The following is a 21,182-nucleotide window of genomic DNA, read 5'->3' as shown; positions in this document are numbered from 1 at the left end:
GATAAATAATTTACTTGTAATTGATGTTCAAAGCAATGTTAAGAGTAGTAATGAGCACTACTGAACTGGTGTAGCATTCCACCTGACTCGTGTTACTAACCCACTGCCAAATGAGAATAACTCTTGAAGAGATTTCAGATTCTACTTTACAGCATTTTAACATCTCACACCCTTTTAAAAAACCTTATGAGAACATTCACACAAGAGTATTTTTTTATAATAAAAATACTTAGGTTACTAATGATATATGATAGAAAGTTTACTCATGACACAAAGAAAATGTTTTGAACTACATAATATGTGTATGTATACTTAACTTTTTAAAAAGCATTTGGCAAGCCATATATTGTTCATTTATCTTTGCCTTCTTCTTGACATTTTAGGAATTAGGGTAACACTACTTGGACGCCTCCTTCAGAATAAGTAAAAGCTTAATTTCAAATTCAGATAAAAATAACATTTCTTTTGAAAAATATCTTTTGGAAATGTCCATTAATATCTTTTTATTGCTAATGTTTATCAAAGCAAAGGCTGTTGCTCATGGAAATAATGAAGTAAACATATGTTTGAATTCTTATTTTTGAAATTAAAAAGAATACTAGTAACGCTTTGGTTATGTGTACTCTGAAGTCTCAAGTTTCAAATATAATTAACATAGAACTGGTAATGGTTTGCATGTGATATATTAAATTGCATTAAGTAAATATTTTGGAGTAATTTTTTCTTTCCAAAAAATTAGAGGAGCTCTATTAGAAACACTATTGGGGGTGGGAGGGAGCAAATACATAATTTTTATACTAAGATATTTTTAGTCAATTATAAATTTGTGAGAATAGCATGGGTTGCAATGAGGATCACACCTGCTGTAGAAGGTAAAGTTTTGCTATGTAAAATTAAAAGTATTAGCAAGTTTTAAAGAAATATATAATAAGAATAACACATGATCAAATTTTTTCACATCTGTGTGAAAATCATAAGTGCACATTACATATATATTTAGTTCATTAAAGTCAAGCCAAATGACAACCTCTACTTAATAACTGAAGCTGTGAATACATTAAAGAATAAATTGTTTTTCAATTAAAATTAAAAAGAAAACCTGTTATTTATGCTAATCAATTAGATGAACCTTTTCTGTTTTGCTTCCTTGTGAAAATTTACGAGAAGTTTTATGTGAATGGTCTTCACAAAAAACTAAAAACCAAAAAACACCCACCTAGCTACAGTATAATCTAAAAAGGTATTTAAGAAGAGTTACACAGAAAAACACTAAACAATTTCATTTCAATAACATGTGGTGGTGGTGGAAAAATAGCTTCAGTATTTTTGTCCAAATGATTACGTAACTCTATTAATCTCTAAGAATTTGGAAATTATGATGTAAATGGAGATAAACATAATTATGATGTAAATGCAGGTAAAAAATTACCTTGAATTCACAAGGCATTTTAGGTATAAGAATGGTCTCAAACTGGAATTTAGCACTAGAAACATATTTTACTATAAAATAATACTACAAAACCTACCAGTTAAAGTCATATACTTTATAAGTTTACTTTCCCAAAGAATTATTAATTTACTCACAATGTATTTTCAATTATTGGCTTTGCTTTTCAATAAGATCATTATTAGAGAGGTTTATCCAGCTTTAAAAGTCTTCTTTCTGTAGCACTCTGCTGAATGCTGATTATTGGAAGTTTAAAAAAAAAATTAAGCTTCCTGGGCCATAAACTTAAAACCTAGTGAAACAGTCTCGCTATATGCAAGTTTGCGAAGAGGATGCTAACACACCTTTAATGATAATAGTGCTAATGGAGCCAATATATAGTATATATATTAATCCTTAGATTACAACTCTTAATCTAGGTATAGAAGCGTTTACATGTCCCACAGTAGTCTGACTCTCTGTACATAAGCTAGTTAAAGATATCTATTAACAATAAAAGTATGTCCTAAACTCTTGCTTAAATGTCATGGATACAGACAGTAAAAGGAATATTAAGGTATTTTACAATATCCAGTTGCTCCATTAACTCAATTGTGCTATGATTGTTTTTGAGACTCTTCTCCAAGTTCAAACACGAAAGGCTTGCTCTTCAAGCCTTTCAAGTTGGGACTTAAATCAAAAAACAGTGCCAAGCAAAAAGTTTAAGTAAAACATAAAGCCTTCATAGAAATGATTACGGGAGTTCAAGTTGACTGTAGTATCTTCTTTGTCAACATGTCAAGTAGTAAAACTAAAACTTTTCATTGAATTTACAGTTTATATTCTGTTATAATTTCTTCTTGAGACATAGATTACTTGAAATATATATTAATTTTAAATATACAGACTTTTTTTTTTTTAAGATGGAGTCTCGCTCTGTCACCCAAGCTGGAGTGCAATGGTGTGATCTCAGTTCACTGCAACCTCCGCCTCCCGGGTTCATATGATTCTCCTGCCTCAGTCTCCCAAGTAGCTGGGATTACAGGTGCACGCCTCCACGCCCAGCTAATTTTTGTATTTTTAGTAGAGACGGGGTTTCACCATGTTGGCCAGGCTGGTCTCAGACTCCTGATCTCGTGACATACCCTCCTCAGCCTCCCAAAGTGCTGGGATTACAGGCGTGAGCTGCCGCACCCAGCCCAGGCTTCTTATAGTTACTGTTTTGTTATTGACTTCTAGATTAATTGCACTATAGGCAGAGAACATAAATTAAACCCTCTGAAATTTGTTGAAAACATGCTACAGTTTGACATCCTCTCTTCCTTATTTGGATGTCCCTTATTTCTTTCTCTTGCCTCATTGCCCTGACCAGGACTTCAAATACTGTGTGAGAGAGAGGAAGTCACACTATCCCTGTATGCAGATGACATAATCCAATATCTAGAGAACACCCCAGTCTTGGCCCAAAAGTTTCTTTAGCTAATAAATAACTTCAGCTAAATCTCAGGATAGAAAATCAATGTGCAAAAATCACTAGCATTCCTACACATCAAAAACAGTCGAGCTGACAGCAAAATCAGGGTCAAACTCCCATTCACAATCACCACAAAAAGAATAAAATACCTAGGAATAAGCTAACTAGGGAAGTGAAAGATCTCTACAAGGAGAACTACAAAACACTGCTCAAATAAATCAGAGATGATACAAACAAATGGAAAAACATTCCATGCTCATGGGTTGGAAGAACTAATATTGTTAAAATGGCCATATTGCCCAAAGCAATTTATAGATAAAATGCTATTCCTGTCAAACTACCAATGACATTCTTCACAGAACTAGAAAAAACTATTTTAAAATTCACACGGGGCTGAGCATGGTGGCTCATGCCCGTAATCCCAGCACTTTGAGAGGCCAAAGTGGGCAGATCACGAGGTCAGGAGATCGAGACCCAGTATCTACTAAAAATACAAAAATTAGCTGGACGTGGTGGCACGTGCCTGTAGTCCCAGCTACTCAGGAGGCTGAGGCAGGAGAATCACTCGAACCCAGGGGCGGAGGTTGCAGTGAGCCGAAATTGTGCCACGGCACTCCAGCCTGGGCGACAGAGTGAGATTCCATTTCAAAAAATAAAAATATGGAATCAAAAAAGAGCCTAGCCTGAATAACCAAGGCAATCCTAAGCAAAAAGAACAAAGCTAGAGGCATCATGCTACCCAACTTCAAACTATACTACAGGGCTAGAGTAACCAAAACAGCATGGTACTGGTACAAAAATAGACACAAAACAGACAAAAATAGACACAAAATAAGTACAAAAATAGACCAACAGAACAAAAATAGAGAACCCAGAAATGAGGCCACATCCTTATCTGATCTTTGACAAAGCTGACAAAAACAAGCAATGGAGAAAGGATTCCCTATTCAATAAATGATGCTGTGATAACTGGCTAGCCATATGCAGAAAATGGAAACTAGATCCCTTCTTTCTACCATATAAAAAATTAACTGAAGATAGATTAAAGACTTAAATGTAAAACCCAAAACTATAAAAGCCCTGGAAAAGAATCTAGGCAATACCATTCAGGACATAGGCATGGGCCAAGATTTCAAGATGAAGACACCAAAAGTAATTGCAACAAAAGTAAACATTGACAAACGGGATTTAATTAAACTGAAGAGCTTCTGCACAGCAAAAGAAACTATCAACAGAGTAAACAGACAACCTACAGAATGGGAGAAAATTTTTGCAAACTATACATCTGACAAAGGTCTAATATCCAGCATCCATAAGGAATTTAAACAAATTTACAAACAAAACAAAACAAAACAAACAAAAACACCAAACAACCCCATTAAAAAGTGGGCAAAGCAGCTACTAACTAGGGAGGCTGAGGCAGGAGAATGGCTTGAACCTGGGAGGCAGAAGCTGCAGTGAGCTGAGATTGCTCCACTGCACTCCAGCCTGGGCAACAGAGCAAGACTCTCTCTCTCAAAAAAAAAGAGGCACCTACTGCCAAAATTTATGAAGATACTCTTCGGTTTGTGTAAGTGCCAAGTTTGTACTTGCATGCCTCCAGGAGTTAATGGCTCCTTAAATTTTGCACCATAATTGCCTCTCTTGCCTCACCACAGTCCTAACTCCACTGTGCATTTTTTGTTTGTTTTTCTTAAAGTGAAATGTATCAGTACAGACAGTTTGGAAGACTTCTGTCATAGTTTGTGTGAATCTATTCAAATACTCCAGATATAATCCCCTTCCTTTTTCATGTAGTAAAGGTGAGCTAACCAGTGCTTCCTTCACATTTATCATCAGTAATATACCCTAAAGTAGCCCTGTCAATATACAGCAATAGCACTCCATTTGCCATTTATTACTAACTGCTTAGTCTTTATACAGCATTTAGCAAATAGGCCAAATTTGTGAGCCATTCTTTATTGTTAAAGTACACAAATAAGTTATTTACTTTATTCAGGTTTCAAAGGCCTGTGAGTTACTGCTGCTGCACATTTGTCTGTCAGATTTGCCCCATCTGTGCACCATGGCTGGGACTAGTGTGAGTCAAGGGGATGCCCAGAGTGCAAGATTCGGGAGCCATTCACTTTTAGGGTGGTGCAGATGCAGAGCTCACACTTGCTCCAACCTAAGAGAATGTGCCTTATAAATTTCTCTTGCCTCACCCTAGTCCAGGCCATCAAGTGCACATATCCAAATATGTTTTAGAAATGACACCATATGTACTAAGGGAGGGGAAAAAGGAATGTTTCTCAACTTCCTCACCAGTAATTCTATGTTCTGAAAAGTCTTTTCAGACATCATAATATAAATGTAGAACAATGACCTTGAAGAAAAAAACTATTCAACTCTGACAGCCTGGGTTTTTGTGTGTGTGTTTGCATTGTAATGTACCTAAACTTCTTTATGGCCAATTATAAAATATTCTGATTTTCCCTCAAAATTTGCTATCATCTATCTATCTAGCTAGTTAGCTAGGTATCAGTCAATCAATTATTTGATGGGATCTTGCTGTGTCTCTAAGGCCGGAGTGCAGTGGCTCACCACAACCTCCGCTCCTGGGCTCAAGCGATCCTTCCACCTCAGCCTCTTAAAGTGCCGGGATCACAGGAATGAGCCACCTTGCTTGGCTTAATTGGTTTAAATGTTATTTTTAAAAGACTCTTTCAAGTAATCAGGTTTTCTCATAAGAGAGACACCAAGATTTAGGCTCATTTATACTTCCAATCACATTTTAAATAAGTATTAGGGCACAGCCTGCTAACTGACCCCTAAAATCCATTCTACCCTTCTATAGTAATAGAACTCTTGATTTTCAGCTGTAACACAGCTGCCCAGAAAAATAACTCATTTTCTAGCCTCCCTAGGTGGAAGTTGGTATGGCTATTTTTGTCCCTTCCTTCTTGTTGACTAGAATGGGGACAATGTTGGGCCATGAAGTATAAATCTAGGCTGAGAATGGTAGAATACTAATCTATTATAGATCTATTATAGATTACTACTATATTACTATAATAGGATCCCCGATGACTGTGAGACTACTGTATCAGCACTGGACCTTCAATATTTATTTGTAAAGAAAGAAAGAAATTTATCTTTTAATCTAAGCTGACATGAGGATTTCTATTGCCCACAGAAAATCCTAATTCCAACTAAAATTCTATTAACCAGAGACTCATTTTATTAAAAATATTTTTTAAATTAATAGTTATTATAGGGTCAACATACATATATTTTATTTATTATTATTATTATTATTATTATACTTTAAGTTCTAGGGTACATGTGCATAACGTGCAGGTTTGTTACATATGTAGGGACATGGATGCAGCTGGAAACCATCATTCTTAGCAAACTATCACAAGAACAGAAAACCAAACATCGCATGTTCTCACTCATAGGTGGGAACTGAACAATGAGATCACTTGGACTCGGGAAGGGGAATATCACACACCGGGGCCTATCATGGGGAGGGGGGAGGGGGGAGGGATTGCACTGGGAGTTATACCTGATGTAAATGACGAGTTGATGGGTGCTGACGAGTTGATGGGTGCAGCACACCAACATGGCACAAGTAAACATACATATATTTTAAAAAGGTAATTGAGTCAATGTAATTTGCTCTTAGCCATTAGCTAAAGTCAGACACACTGAAGGAAGGGTAGCTTTGTATAGGAGAGGTAGGAAATTCCAGAACATAAACTGTTTTGCAGGGGAAAAAGCAAGCCTAACTAAATCATCATTAAAAAGGTAAAAGCAGATTGAAGGTATTCCAGAGAGAGAAGCAGACACACTGAGGTTGATTCCCATTTGTTCCTAAGGCCCAGCTTGTATTCTTTGCTTAGGGTTTGGCAAAATATCTTCATGTCTTTATAACTTTATCCTTTTTGTTTAAGTAAGAAAATTCAAATACATGTCTTGTTTCTATTACTCATAACTAAAAAAAAAATACTAACCAATAGAATAGCTAATATATATAGGAGCATACCATTTATTCCGTAGTACTGAGGAACAGGGTATGACAGTAAGTAAAAAATTTACAGGTAAAATAAGATTACCTTTTGTTTTTCCTAGCTGTCACCAAACATTCTTGGCATTTTAAATTTTCTTTTAAAAACTATGTGTTTATTATTTTACTAAATTACATTTGATTCTCATTCTTTTTATACTATTCCTTGAAATGTTTGACATTTTCAATTTACATATGATAGGAAATTAACATATTGATTGTGTGTTTACTGTTTTTTCATCAAGAATGGCCCTTAGACACCATTCTGCACAGTTTTACACAGAAATCGAGGTAAACTTTTGGTTCTCTGATCAGCACCATGGAGGCTGGCAAGAACAAGCGCCTTACGAAAGGCGGCAAAAAGGGAGCCAAGAAGAAAGTGGTTGATCCATTTTCTAAGAAAGATTGGTATGATGTGAAAGCACCTGCTATGTTCAATATAAGAAATATTGGAAAGACGCTCGTCACCAGAACCCAAGGAACCAAAATTGCATCTGATAGTCTCAAAGGTCGTGTGTTTGAAGTGAGTCTTGCTGATTTGCAGAATGATGAAGTTGCATTTGGAAAATTCAAGCTGATTACTGAAGATGTTCAGGGCAAAAACTGCCTGACTAACTTCCATGGCATGGATCTTACCTGTGACAAAACGTGTTCCATGGTCAAAAAGTGGCAGACAATGATTGAAGCTCATGTTGATGTCAAGACTACCGATGGTTACTTGCTTCATCTGTTCTGTGTTGGTTTTACTAAAAAACGCAACAATCAGATACGGAAGACCTCTTATGCTCAGCACCAACAGGTCCGCCAAATCCGGAAGATGATGATGGAAATCATGACCCAAGAGGTGAAGACAAATGACTTGAAAGAAGTGGTCAATAAATTGATTCCAGACAGCATTGGAAAACACATAGAAAAGGCTTGCCAATCTATCCTCTCCATGATGTCTTCGTTAGAAAAGTAAAAATGCTGAAGAAGTCCAAGTTTGAATTGGGAAAGCTCATGGAGCTTCATGGTGAAGGCAGTAGTTCTGGAAAAGCCACTGGGGATGAGACAGGTGCTAAAGTTGAACGAGCTGATGGATATGAACCACCAGTCCAAGAATCTGTTTAAAGTTCAGACTTCAATTAGTGTCAAATAAAAAGTGCTGTATGTGACCAAAAAAAAAAAAAAAAAAAGAAATCGAGGTAAAGAACTTTCTAGAAGGAAGCCATTATGTGCAAAAGCTGAAAAGGGTGCTTGCTTTGTGGTTTGAATTTGCTCCTGGGAGTAAGTAATCAGTAAGACTGCTGTGAGTTACTTTGAGTTTACCCTGAGTTTTCCACAGTTTCTGTAGTCTACTCAAGTTCGAAAACATCCAAGTGAAAACCTTCAGTCTTAATTAGAACTTTCTAGAAAGAAGCAACAATATGAGTGAAGACTTCAGTTATTTAGCTGAGCCATAAGATATATAAATAGGGTTTCCATTTTCAGAGAGGGAGCAAGTAGACAGTAGTATCGCTGTCAATCACTGGAGCTCTGCCAATCAAGATCTTTGAGGAAGCCCTTTTCCACTTGACCAGGTTCACTTCATCATGGAATGTACCATGGGGCTCTTTTCTATGCAATCACAAAACTGTAAGTTTAATTTATTTCAATTTTTTATTGTCAATAATGGGCTGTTTATATTATGATTTTTATGGAACTAGATCATATAGTATTTAATAGCATACTTTAGCAGATGTATCTGGGAACAATTTCATTTATGTTCCTAAATTTTTCCTAATAACTTAAATTGCATATTGTATTAAGTGCATGAATTTTATCTAGTAGCTTGCATATTCATTAATTTATATTCATAGTTAGTAAAAGATGGTCAGTCATCACTGGAACTAACTTATTTTACTGGATAGTTGCATGTTTAATGTCAGTTTACTTCTCTAAACATTGATCTTTTCTCTTAAGCTTTTTTGTTTTTTATATACACAGATGTGAGCAACATTTTTATACACACAGAATAACATTTTAAATACACACTATATTCTGTTAGGCACTTTTTTTTTTACTTAATAATGTATCAGCAGTCTATTATTAATTTTTTTAATTAGGTTACCGTGTTTCACTCTGCCATACAGGCTGGAGTGCAGTGACACATTACGGCTCACTTCAGCCTCTACCTCCCAGGCTCTAGTGATCCTCCCACCTTAGCCTCCCAAGTAAGTGAGAATACGGGCATGAGCCACGACGCCTAGTTAATGTTTTTATTTTAATTTTTTGTAGAAACAGGGTCTCACTATATTGCCCAAGCTGGTCTCTAATTCCTGGGCTCAAGCAATCCTCCTGCCTTGGCCTCCCAAACTGCTGATACTACAGGCATGAGCCACTGTGCCTGGCCAGCAGTCTATTATTACTATTATTTTAAGAGATGGGATCTCAATCTCTGGGCTCAAGCAATCTTCCAGCCTCAATATGAGTAGCTGGGACTATAGACGGCTAGTCTTTTTTAGCATTAATTTTTCACTTGGGTTTCACCAGGTATCTTATCCAAACTACCAGGTGTCTTATCCAAACTAACTTTCAGATCAACAAAAGGTTACTGTGGATATGATTGTGTCTCTAATGTCTATGTCTGAGCATAATGAGGCATTTTCCAAGAGAAGCACGGTGCTAAACTGCTCAGTCTTTCCCATAAACATCATTTATTCCACAATGTGTCTGCAATGAAACATTACCTTCAAAATAATGTAAAAATAGCTATTCACATAGCTAACACATACTTTGCTATAAGAAAACTTAATCACCAGATAAGTTCTATGGAAAAACGTATTTAGAGTTCCAACTTTGAACCAGAAATACCTCTCTCTAGAGACAGCATGACACAGTAAGAAAAGCATGGGTTTTACACACAATGAACCTGAATTTTAATCCTGTGTCACTACTCACTTTTATCATTTTGAGCAAATTACTTATTCAAGGTTCAGTTTCTCATATGTAAAACAGAGATAATGGTATAGATTGTACGTGTGTGTGTGTGTGTATGTATATGTGTGTGTGTATATGTATAGTGTGTGTGTATCCTCAGTTGCTCTATGGATCAAGTGAGGTAACAAAATATTGCCCGGCATACAATAGGCACAGTTAAGTTCGTTTCCTTTCTTTTTTCTTTTCTTTTCTTTTTTTTGAGACGGAGTTTCACTCTTGTTGCCCAGGCTGGAGTGCAATGGCGCCATCTTGGCTCACCACAACCTCCGATTCTCCTGCCTCAGCCTCCTGAGTAGCTGGAATTACAGGCATGCGCCACCACACCTGGCTAATTTGGTATTGTTAGTAAAGACAAGGTTTCTCCATGTTGGTCAGGCTGGTCTCAAACTCCCAACCTCAAGTGATCTGCCCACCTTGGCCTCCTAAAGTGCCAGGATTACAGGTGTGAGCCACCGCACCCGGCCCATTTCCTTTCCTCTATAGAGAGATTAGGAATGCTTAATTAGCTCCAAACACCTGACGGAATAAAGAGGGATGGTATAGGAAGCAAGCAATGAGGGACTAGAGATTCAGAGAAACAAGTAATAGGTTTAGGTATTCTTTATGGTCAGAATGGATAAGGAACCTAAAGTTTCTTGATTCTGGCTGGTGACCCAGTCACTGTTTATTTTTGCTCTTATGGATACTGGAATTGGCCATCTCCTTTTGCCTTATATTTCTATCATCTGCTCCTTTCATTTAGTGTTTTTTCCCTCTTTCTCTAGCACAACCCAGCAAGACAGAATTTCAGTCATTGGGTTAAAAAACAAACAAACAAACAAAAAAAAAACACTTGATATAAAAACAAACACCTGGAGATTGACTTATGGAATGGCTGAATGAGGAACTCAGTGAACAAACTCTCCCTCTATACAGGAAAACAAATAAAATGAAGTATTTCAGAAGTCTGGCATTTAACAAAAGCCACAGAATGAAATGAAAAATTGTCTATTCAAAAGAAACTACTGAATTTCAATGTCCTTGAGAAAAATAGAAGCCCAGGTACCTGAGTAGAGTATGGTTCCAACATCATAAAATATTAATGGAAATGCTAGGTTCCAATCCTTTCTCTACTGGCAGGAGGTGGGGGACTTGTAATTTTTTCTTTATCACTCTGAGATCAAGTTAATCTCATTTTTAACACTACTACCTACAAAAATTAAATAACCTAATACAGTGGTAACAACACACCCATGACTAGATAGGCAAAAGTTATTTACCTAAAAAAATTTGCTAAGACCAACACACAGAAGACACTATATTATTTACAATGGAATCGTTCAATAGCTTTAGGTTTTGTTCCAAAGGTGTTTTACCTTTCCATGTAGTCATCACATATTAAAATTTCTAAAAAAGAGTGACAATCCAAAATTATACCTTGACATAAATCAAAGTGACAAAATTGAAATTCTTCAACAAAACATTTACCTGGACTGAGCCTTAATCTTTCCAGTTCATTTGTCAAAGGATGATTTAGATTTCTTCCTCTATATTAGTATAAAGCTGTCTCTCATGCCTAGCTGCTTTAGAGCTCCTTTCCTTTCCTCTCTCCTTTCCCCTTTCCTTTCCTCTTTCCTTTCCCCTTTCCTTTCCTTCTTTCTTTTTTTGTCTGTTTTTCCTTTCCAACTTGTATTACAGGTTCAGGACGTACATGTGCAGGTTTGTTACATGAGTAAATTGCATGTCATGGGGGATTGGTGTATAGATTATTTCATCACCCAAGTAAAAAACACAGCATCCAGTACGTACAGTTTTGATCATCACCCTCCTCCTACCCTCTACCCACAAGCAGGCCCCAGTGTTTACTGTTCCCTTATTTGTGTCCATGTGTACTAAACGTTTAGCTCCTACTTATAAGTGAGAACATGCAGTATTTGGTTTTCCGTTCCTGTGTTAATTTGTTTAGGATAACGGCCTCCAGCTCCATCCATGTGCTGCAAAGAACATGATTTTGTTCTTTTTTATGGCTGCATAGTATTCCATGGTATATATGTATCACATTTTCATTATTTGGTCTACTGTTGATGGGCAATGTAGGTTGATCCAGTGTGTTTTCTATTGTGATTAGTGCTGTGATAAACATACGCATGCATGTGTCTTTACTGTAGAACAAGTTACATTCCTTTGGGTATATACGTAGTAATGGGATTGCTGGATGGAATGGTATATCTGTTTTAAGTTCTTTGGGAAATCTCCAAATTGTTTTCCATAGTGGCTGAACTATTTCACATTCCCACCAGCAGTGTATAAGTATTCCCTTTTCTCTGCAACCTCACCAGCAACTGTTATTTTTTGACTTTTTAGTGATAGCCATTCTGCCTGGTATGAGATAGTATCTCATTGTGGTTTTGATATGCATCTCTCAAAAGATTACTGATGTTGAGCATTTTTTTCTCATAGACTAGATGGCCACATGTAGGCATTCTTTTGGGAAGTGTGTTTTCATGTTCTTTGCTCATTTTTTAATGGGGTTGCTTGGTTGTTTTTTGCTTGTTAATTTAAGTTACGTATGGATTTTGGATATTAGACCTTTCTCAGATACGTAGTTGGAAAATATTTTCTCCAATTCTATAGATTGTCTGTTTACTCTGGCGAGAGTTTTTGTTTTCTGTTTCTTTGTTTCTTTTTTGTTTTGTTTTGTTTTTCTTCCTTTTTTATTATTATTATTTTCTATTATACTTTATGTTCTAGGGTACATGTGCACAATGTGCAGGTTTGTTACATATGTATATATGTGCCAAGTTGGTGTGCTGTACCCATTAACTTATCATTTACATTAGGTATATCTCCTAATGCTATCCCTCCCTCCTCCCCCTACCACAACAGGCCCCGGTGTATGGTGTTCCCCTTCCAGAGTCCAGGTGATCTCATTGTTCAATTCCCACCTATGAGTGAGAACATGCTGTGTTTGGTTTTCTGTTCTTGCGATAGTTTGCTGAGAATGATGGTTTCCAGCTTCATCCACGTCCCTACAAAGGACATGAACTCATCCTTTTTCATGGCTGCATAGTATTCCATGGTGTATATATGCCACATTTTCTTAATCCAGTCTGTCACTGATGGATATTTGGGTTGGTTCCAAGTCTTTGCTATTGTGAATAGTGCCGCAATGAACATATGTGTGCATGTGTCTTTATAGGAGCATGATTTATAATCCTTCGGGTATATACCCAGTAATGGGATGACAGGTCAAACGGTATTTCTAGTTCTAGATCCTTGAGGAATTGCCACACTGTCTTCCACAATGGTTGAACTAGTTTACAGTCCCACCAACAGTGTAAAAGTGTTCCTATTTCTCCACATCCTCTCCAGTACCTGTTGCTTCCTGACTTTTTAATCACTGCCATTCTAACTGGTGTGAGATGGTATCTCATTGTGGTTTTGATTTACATTTCTCTGATGGAGTGTGATGATGAGCATTTTTTCATTTGTCTGTTGGTTGCATAAATGTTTTCTTTTGAGAAATGTCTGAAAGGCCGGGCGCGGTGGCTCACGCCTGTAATCCCAGCACTTTGGGAGGCCGAGGCGGGCAGATCATGAGGTCAGGAGATTGAGACCATCTTGGCTAACATGGTGAAACCCCGTCTCTACTAAAAATACAAAAAATTAGCCAGGCGTGGTGGCGGGCACCTGTAGTCCCAGCTACTCGGGAGGCTGAGGCAGGAGAATGGCGTGAACCTGGGAGGTGGAGAAATGTCTGTTCATATCCTTTGCCCACTTTTTGATGGGGTTGTTTATTTCTTGTAAATTTGTTTGAGTTCTTTGTAGGTTCTGGATATTAGCCCTTTGTCAGATATGAGTAGATTGCAAAAATTTTCTCCCATTCTGCAGGTTGCCTGTTCACTCTGATGGTAGTTTCTTTTGCTGTGCAGAAGCTCTTTAGTTTAATTAGATCTCATTTGTCAATTTTGGCCTTTGTTGCCATTGCTTTTGGTATTTTAGACATGAAGTCCTTGCTGTGCAGAAGCTCTTTAGTTTGACGAGGTCTCATTTATCGATTTTCTTTTTTTTTTTTTTTTTCACAATTGCTATTGGAGTTTTTGTCATGAAATCTTTATCAGGGCCAATATCACATAATGGTATTTCCTAGGCTTTCTTCTAGGGTTTTTATAGTTTTAGGTTTTACATTTAAGTCTTTAATGCATCTTGAGTTAATTTTTGTATGTGGTGAAAGAAAGGGGTCCAGTTTCAATCTTCTGTACATGGCTATCCAGTTAACCTGGCACCACTTGTTGAATAATGAATCCTTTCCCCATTGCTTGTTTTTGTCAACGTTCTCAAAGATCAGATGGTTATAGATGTGTGGCTTTGAGTTCTCTAAACTGTTCCATTGTTCTGTGTGTCTACCAGTACCATGCTGTTTTGATTACTGTACCCTTTTAGTATAGTCTAAAGTCAGATAGTGTGATGCCTCAAGCTTTGTTCTTTTGGCTTAGGATTGCACTGGCTATTCAGGCTATTTGTTGTTGTTATTCCACATGAATTTTGGAATAGTTTTTTTTTTTCCTAATTTTGTGAAAAATTAATTGGTAATTTTGATACAAATAGCATTGAATCTGCAAATTGCTTTTGGCAATAGGCCATTTTAATATTGATTTTTCCTATCCATGAGCATATAAAGTTTTTCCACTTGTTTTTGTCATCTCTGATTTCTTTCAACAGTGTTTTGTAATTCTCATTATAGAGATCTTTCTTCTCCCTGGTTAGCTGTATTCATAGGCTCTGTGTGTGTGTGTGTGTGTGTGTGTGTGTGTGTGTGTATTGTGAATAGGATTGTGTTCTTAATTTGGCTTTCAGCTTGGATGTCATATAGACTTGTAGGTATATAGAAATGATATTGATTTTTGTACATTAATTTTGTATCCTGAAATCTTGCTGAAGTTGTTTATTGGATCTAGGAGCTTTGGGGCAGAAACTATGATTTCAGTTATACTGAATTTGTTGAGAAATGTGTTATGACTGAGCATGTGGTTGATTTTGGAGTATGTGTCACGTGCAGATGAAAATAAGTATATTCTGCTGTCGGTCAGAGTGTTCTGTAGATGTCTGTTAGGTCCATTCAGTTATGTGTCACGTTTAGGTTCTGAGTATCTTTATTAATTTTCTGCCTGGGTGATACTGTCAGTGGGGTGTTGAAGGCTCCAATTATTATTGTGTAGGTATCTAAGTCTCTTTATAGGTCCCTAAGAATGTGTTTTATGAATCTGGGTGCTCCAGTGTTGGGTGTATATTATTTAGAATAGCTAAGTCTTCTTATTCAATTGAACCCCTTACCATTATGTAATGCCCTTCTTTGTGTTTTTTGATCTTTGTTGGCTTAAAGTCTGTTGTGTCTAGCATTAGAAATAGCAACCTGTCCTCTTTTTTGTTTTCCGTTTGCTTGGCAGATTTTTCTCTATCCCTTTACTTTGAGCCTATGGGTGTCAATGCATGTGAGATGGGTCTCTTAAAGACAGCATACAGTTGGGTCTTCTTTATCCAACCTACTATTCTGTGCCTTTTAAGTGGGGCACACAATGGCAGATTTGATATTTTACATTCAAGGTTAATACTGTCATATGTGGATTTGATTCTATCATTGTGTTGTTAGCTAATTGTTATATAGACTTGATTGTGTAGCTGCTTTATAGTGTCCATGGTTGATATGGTTTGACTCTGTCTCTCCACCCAAATCTTATGTCAAATTGTAATTCCCAGTGTTGGAGGAGGGGCCTGGTGGGATGTGATTGGATTATGAGGCAGATTTCCCCCTTGCTGTTCTTATGATGCTGAGTGAGTTCTCATGAGATCTGGTTATTTGAATGTGTGTAGCACTTCCCCCTTTCCTCTCTCTTCCTTCTGCCCCCACCATGTAAGACATGCTGGCTTCCCCTTTGCTTTCTGCCATGATTTTAAGTGTCCTGAGGCCTCCCTAGCCTTGTCTCCTATTCAGCCTGCAGAACTGTGAGTCAATTTAACCTCATTTTAAAATAAATTACCCCATCTTGGGTAGTTCTTTATAGTAGTGTGAGAACAGACTAATACAATGGTCTATGTATTTAGCTGTGTTTTTGTGGTGGCCAATAATTATCTTTGGTTTCTATGTTTAGCACTCCCTTAAGGACCTCCTGTAAGGCAAGTCTGTGGTAACAAATTCCCTTAGCATTTGCTTTTCTGAAAAGAAATTTATTTATTCTTATCGTATGAAGTTTAGTTTGGCTGGATATGAAAATTCTTAGTTGGGATTTCTTTTCTTTATGAATGTTGAATATAGGCTACCAACCTCTTCTGGCTTGTAGGGTTTCTGTTGAAAGGTCTGTGGTTAGCCTGGTGGAGTTCCTGTTATAGGTGACCTGCCCTTTCTCTCTAACTGCCTTTAATATTTTTTTCTTTCACTTGGATCTGGGAGAATCTGATGACCATATGATTTAGGGATGGTCATCTTATATAGAATCTCACAGGGGTTCTCTGAATTTCCTCCATTTGAACGTTGACCTCTCTAGCAAGGATGGGGAAATTTTCATGGACAATATCCTTGAATATGTTTTCCAAGTTGCTTGCTCTCTCTCCCTCTGTTTCAGGGATGCCAATGAGTAGTCGGTTTGGTTTCTTTACATAATCTCATATTTCTTAGGAGTTTTGTTAGTTCATTCTTTTTTTTTTCTTTACTTTTGTCTGACTGAGCTGTTTAGAAGAATTGGTCTCCAAGCTCTGAGAGTCTTTCCTCAGCTTGGTCTATTCTGCTGTTAATATTTCCGATTGTACTATGAAATCCTTGTAGTGAGTTTTTCAGCTCTATCAGATAAATGTGGTTCTTTCCTAAAATGACTATTTCATTTTTCAGCTCTTGTATCATTTTATTGGATTCCTTGGATTACATTTCAACTTTCTCCTGAATCTTGATGATCCTATGGCTATCCAGATTCTGAATTCTATGTGTGTCATTTTAGCCATTTCAGTCTGGTTAAGTATCATTGCTGGGGAGCCAGTGTGATTGTTTTGAGGTAAGAAGACACTGGGTTTTTGAGTTGCCAGAGTTCTTGCACTGGCTCTTTCTCATCTGTGTCGGCTGATGTTCCTTTAATCTTTGAAGCTGCTGTCCTTTGGATGCAATTTTTTACTTTTACATTATTTGATGTCATTGAGGGTTTGACTATGGTATATATTGTGTTCAGATGACTGGCTTTGTTTCTGGATTATTTCAAGGGGCCAAGGTTCTCTCAGCATTCGTGGGCTGCATGCTTTAACCCTGAGGGCCTGGTACCAGACCCACAGCTTTGTTATCTGGGACCTCAAGGTTAAGCACCTGCTGTGCTCAAGGGGCTGAGATATTCCCAGTCTGCTGGCAAGATCACTCTGATGTGGGGTGCTGGCAAAAGCATTTCATCAGGGTGGTTGCAGTGGGGTTCATGCCCATGGGCAGTGGGGACTGTGCACGTGCACTTGCACCAGTGGCGGCAATGAAGTGTGGTACGCATACACCAGTAGGGATGGGGCAGCAGTGCCTACATGCTGGCGGGGGCAGGGTGGCAGGGTCTGTGTGCATATGCTTACACCAGCAATGGCGGGGTGGCAGGGTGCACATATGTGTCCACTGGAGGGGGAATGGTAGGGTCAGGGTGGTAGTCACAAGGTCCGTGCACAAGCCCATCAGTGACAACAGGGTGGTGAGGTCTGTGTGCACACGCGCATATGCCATCAAAGTGCTGTGGGGGAGGCGGTGGGTGGGTATGCATCAGCAGGGACCTGTCTGCTGAAGCTCTCTGATAGTTATAGAGTATCCTTTCTTTAAAGCACCAGTCTTACAATTATAAGACCTTTCTTCCTCTCATTTCAAAACAGCATTTTAAAAACAATCTTAACCCAAACCATCCAATCCATACTGTACTGCAAACTTATGGGCTCACAAACATAAATGCAGTGTTGCAGTAAAATCGATTTTCTTGGATATTATTTTTAAATCATCAAAAATAGCCAAAAATGTCTTTTCTTAATTTAAATTAAATGGCATGGGGAGAAAAGAGCAAATATTAATACATGTTTTACTATGAATAAAATCCTACCTTAGGAGAAGTAGAGAGATCTTTTCCTGCAGAAACTGTGTTTTCATTTACTCCTCCTGTTTTTGGTGAGAGGACTGGTGGAGCCGGGGCCTTTCTTTTCACTCGCCTTTCAGTTTCCAGTTCTTGAATAGGATTTACCAAATTATTTGGAGAAGGAGTTGATTTAGGTTCATAAAAAGGGTTTGATCTAAGTGAAAGAAGAATTATTGTTAGATGTCTCTCAAAAAATAGTTCATTTACAAGTAAAATAATAAACGTGCACTGAAAACTAAAATTTCTTTTTTCAAATAAAACCCAAACCAGTGATAACCCAGAATTTGGAAATAATCACTGTTAATCTTTTGGTCCATTTCTATCCGAGTTTTTTAAAATTTGGCTTTAAAAAGTACTTAAAAATATTTAATACAAGGTCACAGTCAGCTCAAACTATTATATATAGAAACTTAGAAAAATGTTAAATATTAAAAATAATAAATCCTGTATATTTTCCATACCCAAGGAAAAGGAAGATGTAAAAATCTCGATTTGGTTTCTTTTTTTATGCTCGAGCTCTGTTACATTTTCTTGTATTTCATCTTTTCTTCTATGTTAAATTCTCCCCTCATTATGGAACATGTTTTAGTGGTTCAATCAGCAAGGTTCTGCTTATAGTAAATTCTCCTAGGCTTTGAAAATGTCTTTATTTCAGCCTTACATTTAAGTGATAGTTTAGCTGGGTAGAGAATTCTAGTCATCAGTTATTCTGTCTCAGGGTTTTGAAGATATTAATCCACTGTCAGCCTACCATTGCTCCTTTGTAAGTCATCTTTTCTATGTAGTTGTTAAGATCTTCTCTTTATTTCTGGTTTGAGCAATTTTGACACCTATGACATGTCTAGGTGTGGATTTCTTTTGATTTATTCTGTTTCAGACTCTTTGTATTTCCTGAGTCTGAAGAGTCATGTGTTTTATTGGTTCTGAAAAATTATCTGCCTTTATCTCTTTGATAGCCACTTATGTATTTTCTCTGTTCTCTTTGAAATATCTTATATCTATGTTGAACAACTACTTGTCAAGTTTCCTAGCCTTTCCATTTTTATAAATCTTTATTCTTCTTCTGTTATATTCTAGATAACTCTCTCACATCTCTGATCCAGTTCATTTTTTCTTCATGTCTAATATTCAATTCTCCAGGAATTTTTAATTTTAATAAGTGTATTTCTTCATATATCTGTGTGTATGATACCTCAGTTACAAAGATTTGAGTTACTAATCATTTAAACATACTTATTTCATAGTCTCTATCTGACAAATCTAGTATTTGAAGTTCTTGCATGTATAATCCTACTATTTCTTTTGTCTCCTGACTCTTCCTCTTAGTAAACTGTTTCCTTGTGTGTTTTGTAACTCTATATTTTGAGTTCAGAGTTTCATCTGAGGAATTCCTGTGTAGTCTAAGCTAAGAGTGCCTCTCTTCAGAGTGTTTAACACTTGCATTTGCCAAGTACTTTAGGACTAAGAAAATTAATATCTCTACACACTTGTAATTCACCTCTGAGATAACAGTGTGCTGGTACCACTACTGGTTAGGCACTAAATCAGAATAAGGACAAGAAGCCTCTACTTACGAAAGTTTTGAATGGTCCTTTTCCCTTTCTAGATCAGAGATCCCTAACTTAAATTCAATTCCTTACTTTTCAAGAATGAACAGGAAATGTTTCCATTTAGGTAAAATGTCCAGAATAGTCAAATTCACAGAAAAAAAAAGCAGATTAGTGGTAGCCAGAGAATGAAGGAAGTGGGGAATTGGGACTAAATGGTAATAGGTATGAGGTTTCTTTTTGTGGTAATGAAAACATCCTGGTATTAGATAGTGGTAATAGTATAACAATATAGTGAACATACTAAAAGTCACTGACATGTACATTTTAAACTGTATAATTTCATGTTATGTGAAGCACATATCAATTTTTTTAAGTGCTATGAAAATGGACAGGAACAGTGGTTGCCCAGAGATAGTACCATGCAAACACTTATCCCTTTCTTTACAATGACAAGTTACATACTTGCTGATTAATATATTTTAAATATAAATAAATGTAAGCAAAGAAAAAATATTTACAGAATTGGGACTATTTTTACATTCTGTTGATCACCTATGATTTGAAAAATCTATTTCAGAACTTTATGCATCACTCTAAGAGACAATTATTTTTATCTCGGTATTGTATATTTGAGTAATAAATTAGTTACATCACTAACTCATTGTAAGTTGAAAATTCACTGGTTATATTAAGGAGAAAATTGGACAGAATAATTTTAAATGACATTATTTATTGTTTAGAAAACAATTCATCAAGAAAAATGAATTATAGAGAGAAAAACCAAAGTTGGTTCAGGATTAATTTAAACATACTGGAAAAATAATACAAAATGAAGCTAAGGAAGAGTCTCTTCCTCTCACCTTGATATCTATGTTTCTTTGGAAAAACAAACTCCAAGTTATTAAAATGGGCATGTAGCTTCCCTGAATAAAATTCAATGAAAGGTTTAATTGGGAAACTGACACAAAACCATACCAGAAATGACTGCATGCTAGGCCTCAAAAGTCACTTCATAAAAGTTCTGAAAAAATAATACTGGTTTATTGGTTTTCATTTTTACTATATAAACTAGAAGAGTTGAATTATCCCCCAAATATAAGTAACTGAGAAACTCATTCAGTTGTTAAGTGTCAAGGATACGTCCTAAAAGGCAAGGAAGGATGAATACTTTCTTTTTGTGCTTATGGATATGCTGGGACACTAAAGGTAATTCCACACATCAAAGGATTCCGTACTATTTATTTGTGATAGTTTAATGTCATAGAGTATACAGGAAGAATTTGGTAATGGAAGATGAGTCATATAGGTTTTTTGCTTGATGAAAGGTCATAAGTTTATTATTGAAGTAAGAACGAATTTTGGAAGATTTCTGCTACTGACATTGAACCTATGAATTTTTGCAGAGAAAAGATGATAAATACCAAACAAGTAATTAATACAAACAGAGTTCTTCCTGGACTTGCACATTAGCTTATGTGCAATCTTTAGAACTTGTGTGTATATTTCTACAAAATAAAGAAGCTAGAGTATTTACAGACTCCCTCTGGTAACCCCAGATGATTGAGCAAGTTAGAATGCTCTTTATTCATGAGAAACTTGTAAAGACTGTGAC

General features: G+C 36.6%; 1 protein-coding gene and 1 pseudogene across 13 annotated transcripts in view; one reads left to right on the top strand and one right to left on the bottom strand.

The window, feature by feature from the left end:
* The window catches only part of EHBP1 (EH domain binding protein 1), a 338,942-nt gene that overhangs the window by 153,570 nt on the left and 164,190 nt on the right, over window positions 1–21,182 (bottom strand). For all 13 annotated transcript variants that reach the window (XM_073023037.1, XM_073023036.1, XM_073023038.1 and 10 more), the window contains one exon: window positions 17,988–18,174. In XM_073023037.1, coding sequence (XP_072879138.1) covers window positions 17,988–18,174 — 187 coding nt within the window. The remainder of the gene's footprint in view (window positions 1–17,987; window positions 18,175–21,182) is intronic.
* LOC103220177 (small ribosomal subunit protein eS1 pseudogene) lies at window positions 7,233–8,102 on the top strand (annotated as a pseudogene).

This window comes from Chlorocebus sabaeus, chromosome 14, assembly GCF_047675955.1.
Source record: "Chlorocebus sabaeus isolate Y175 chromosome 14, mChlSab1.0.hap1, whole genome shotgun sequence".
NCBI classification, from domain to species: Eukaryota; Metazoa; Chordata; class Mammalia; order Primates; family Cercopithecidae; genus Chlorocebus; species Chlorocebus sabaeus.
Note: the sequence above shows the minus strand (reverse complement) of the source record. Positions and strands in the feature narration are given on the sequence as shown.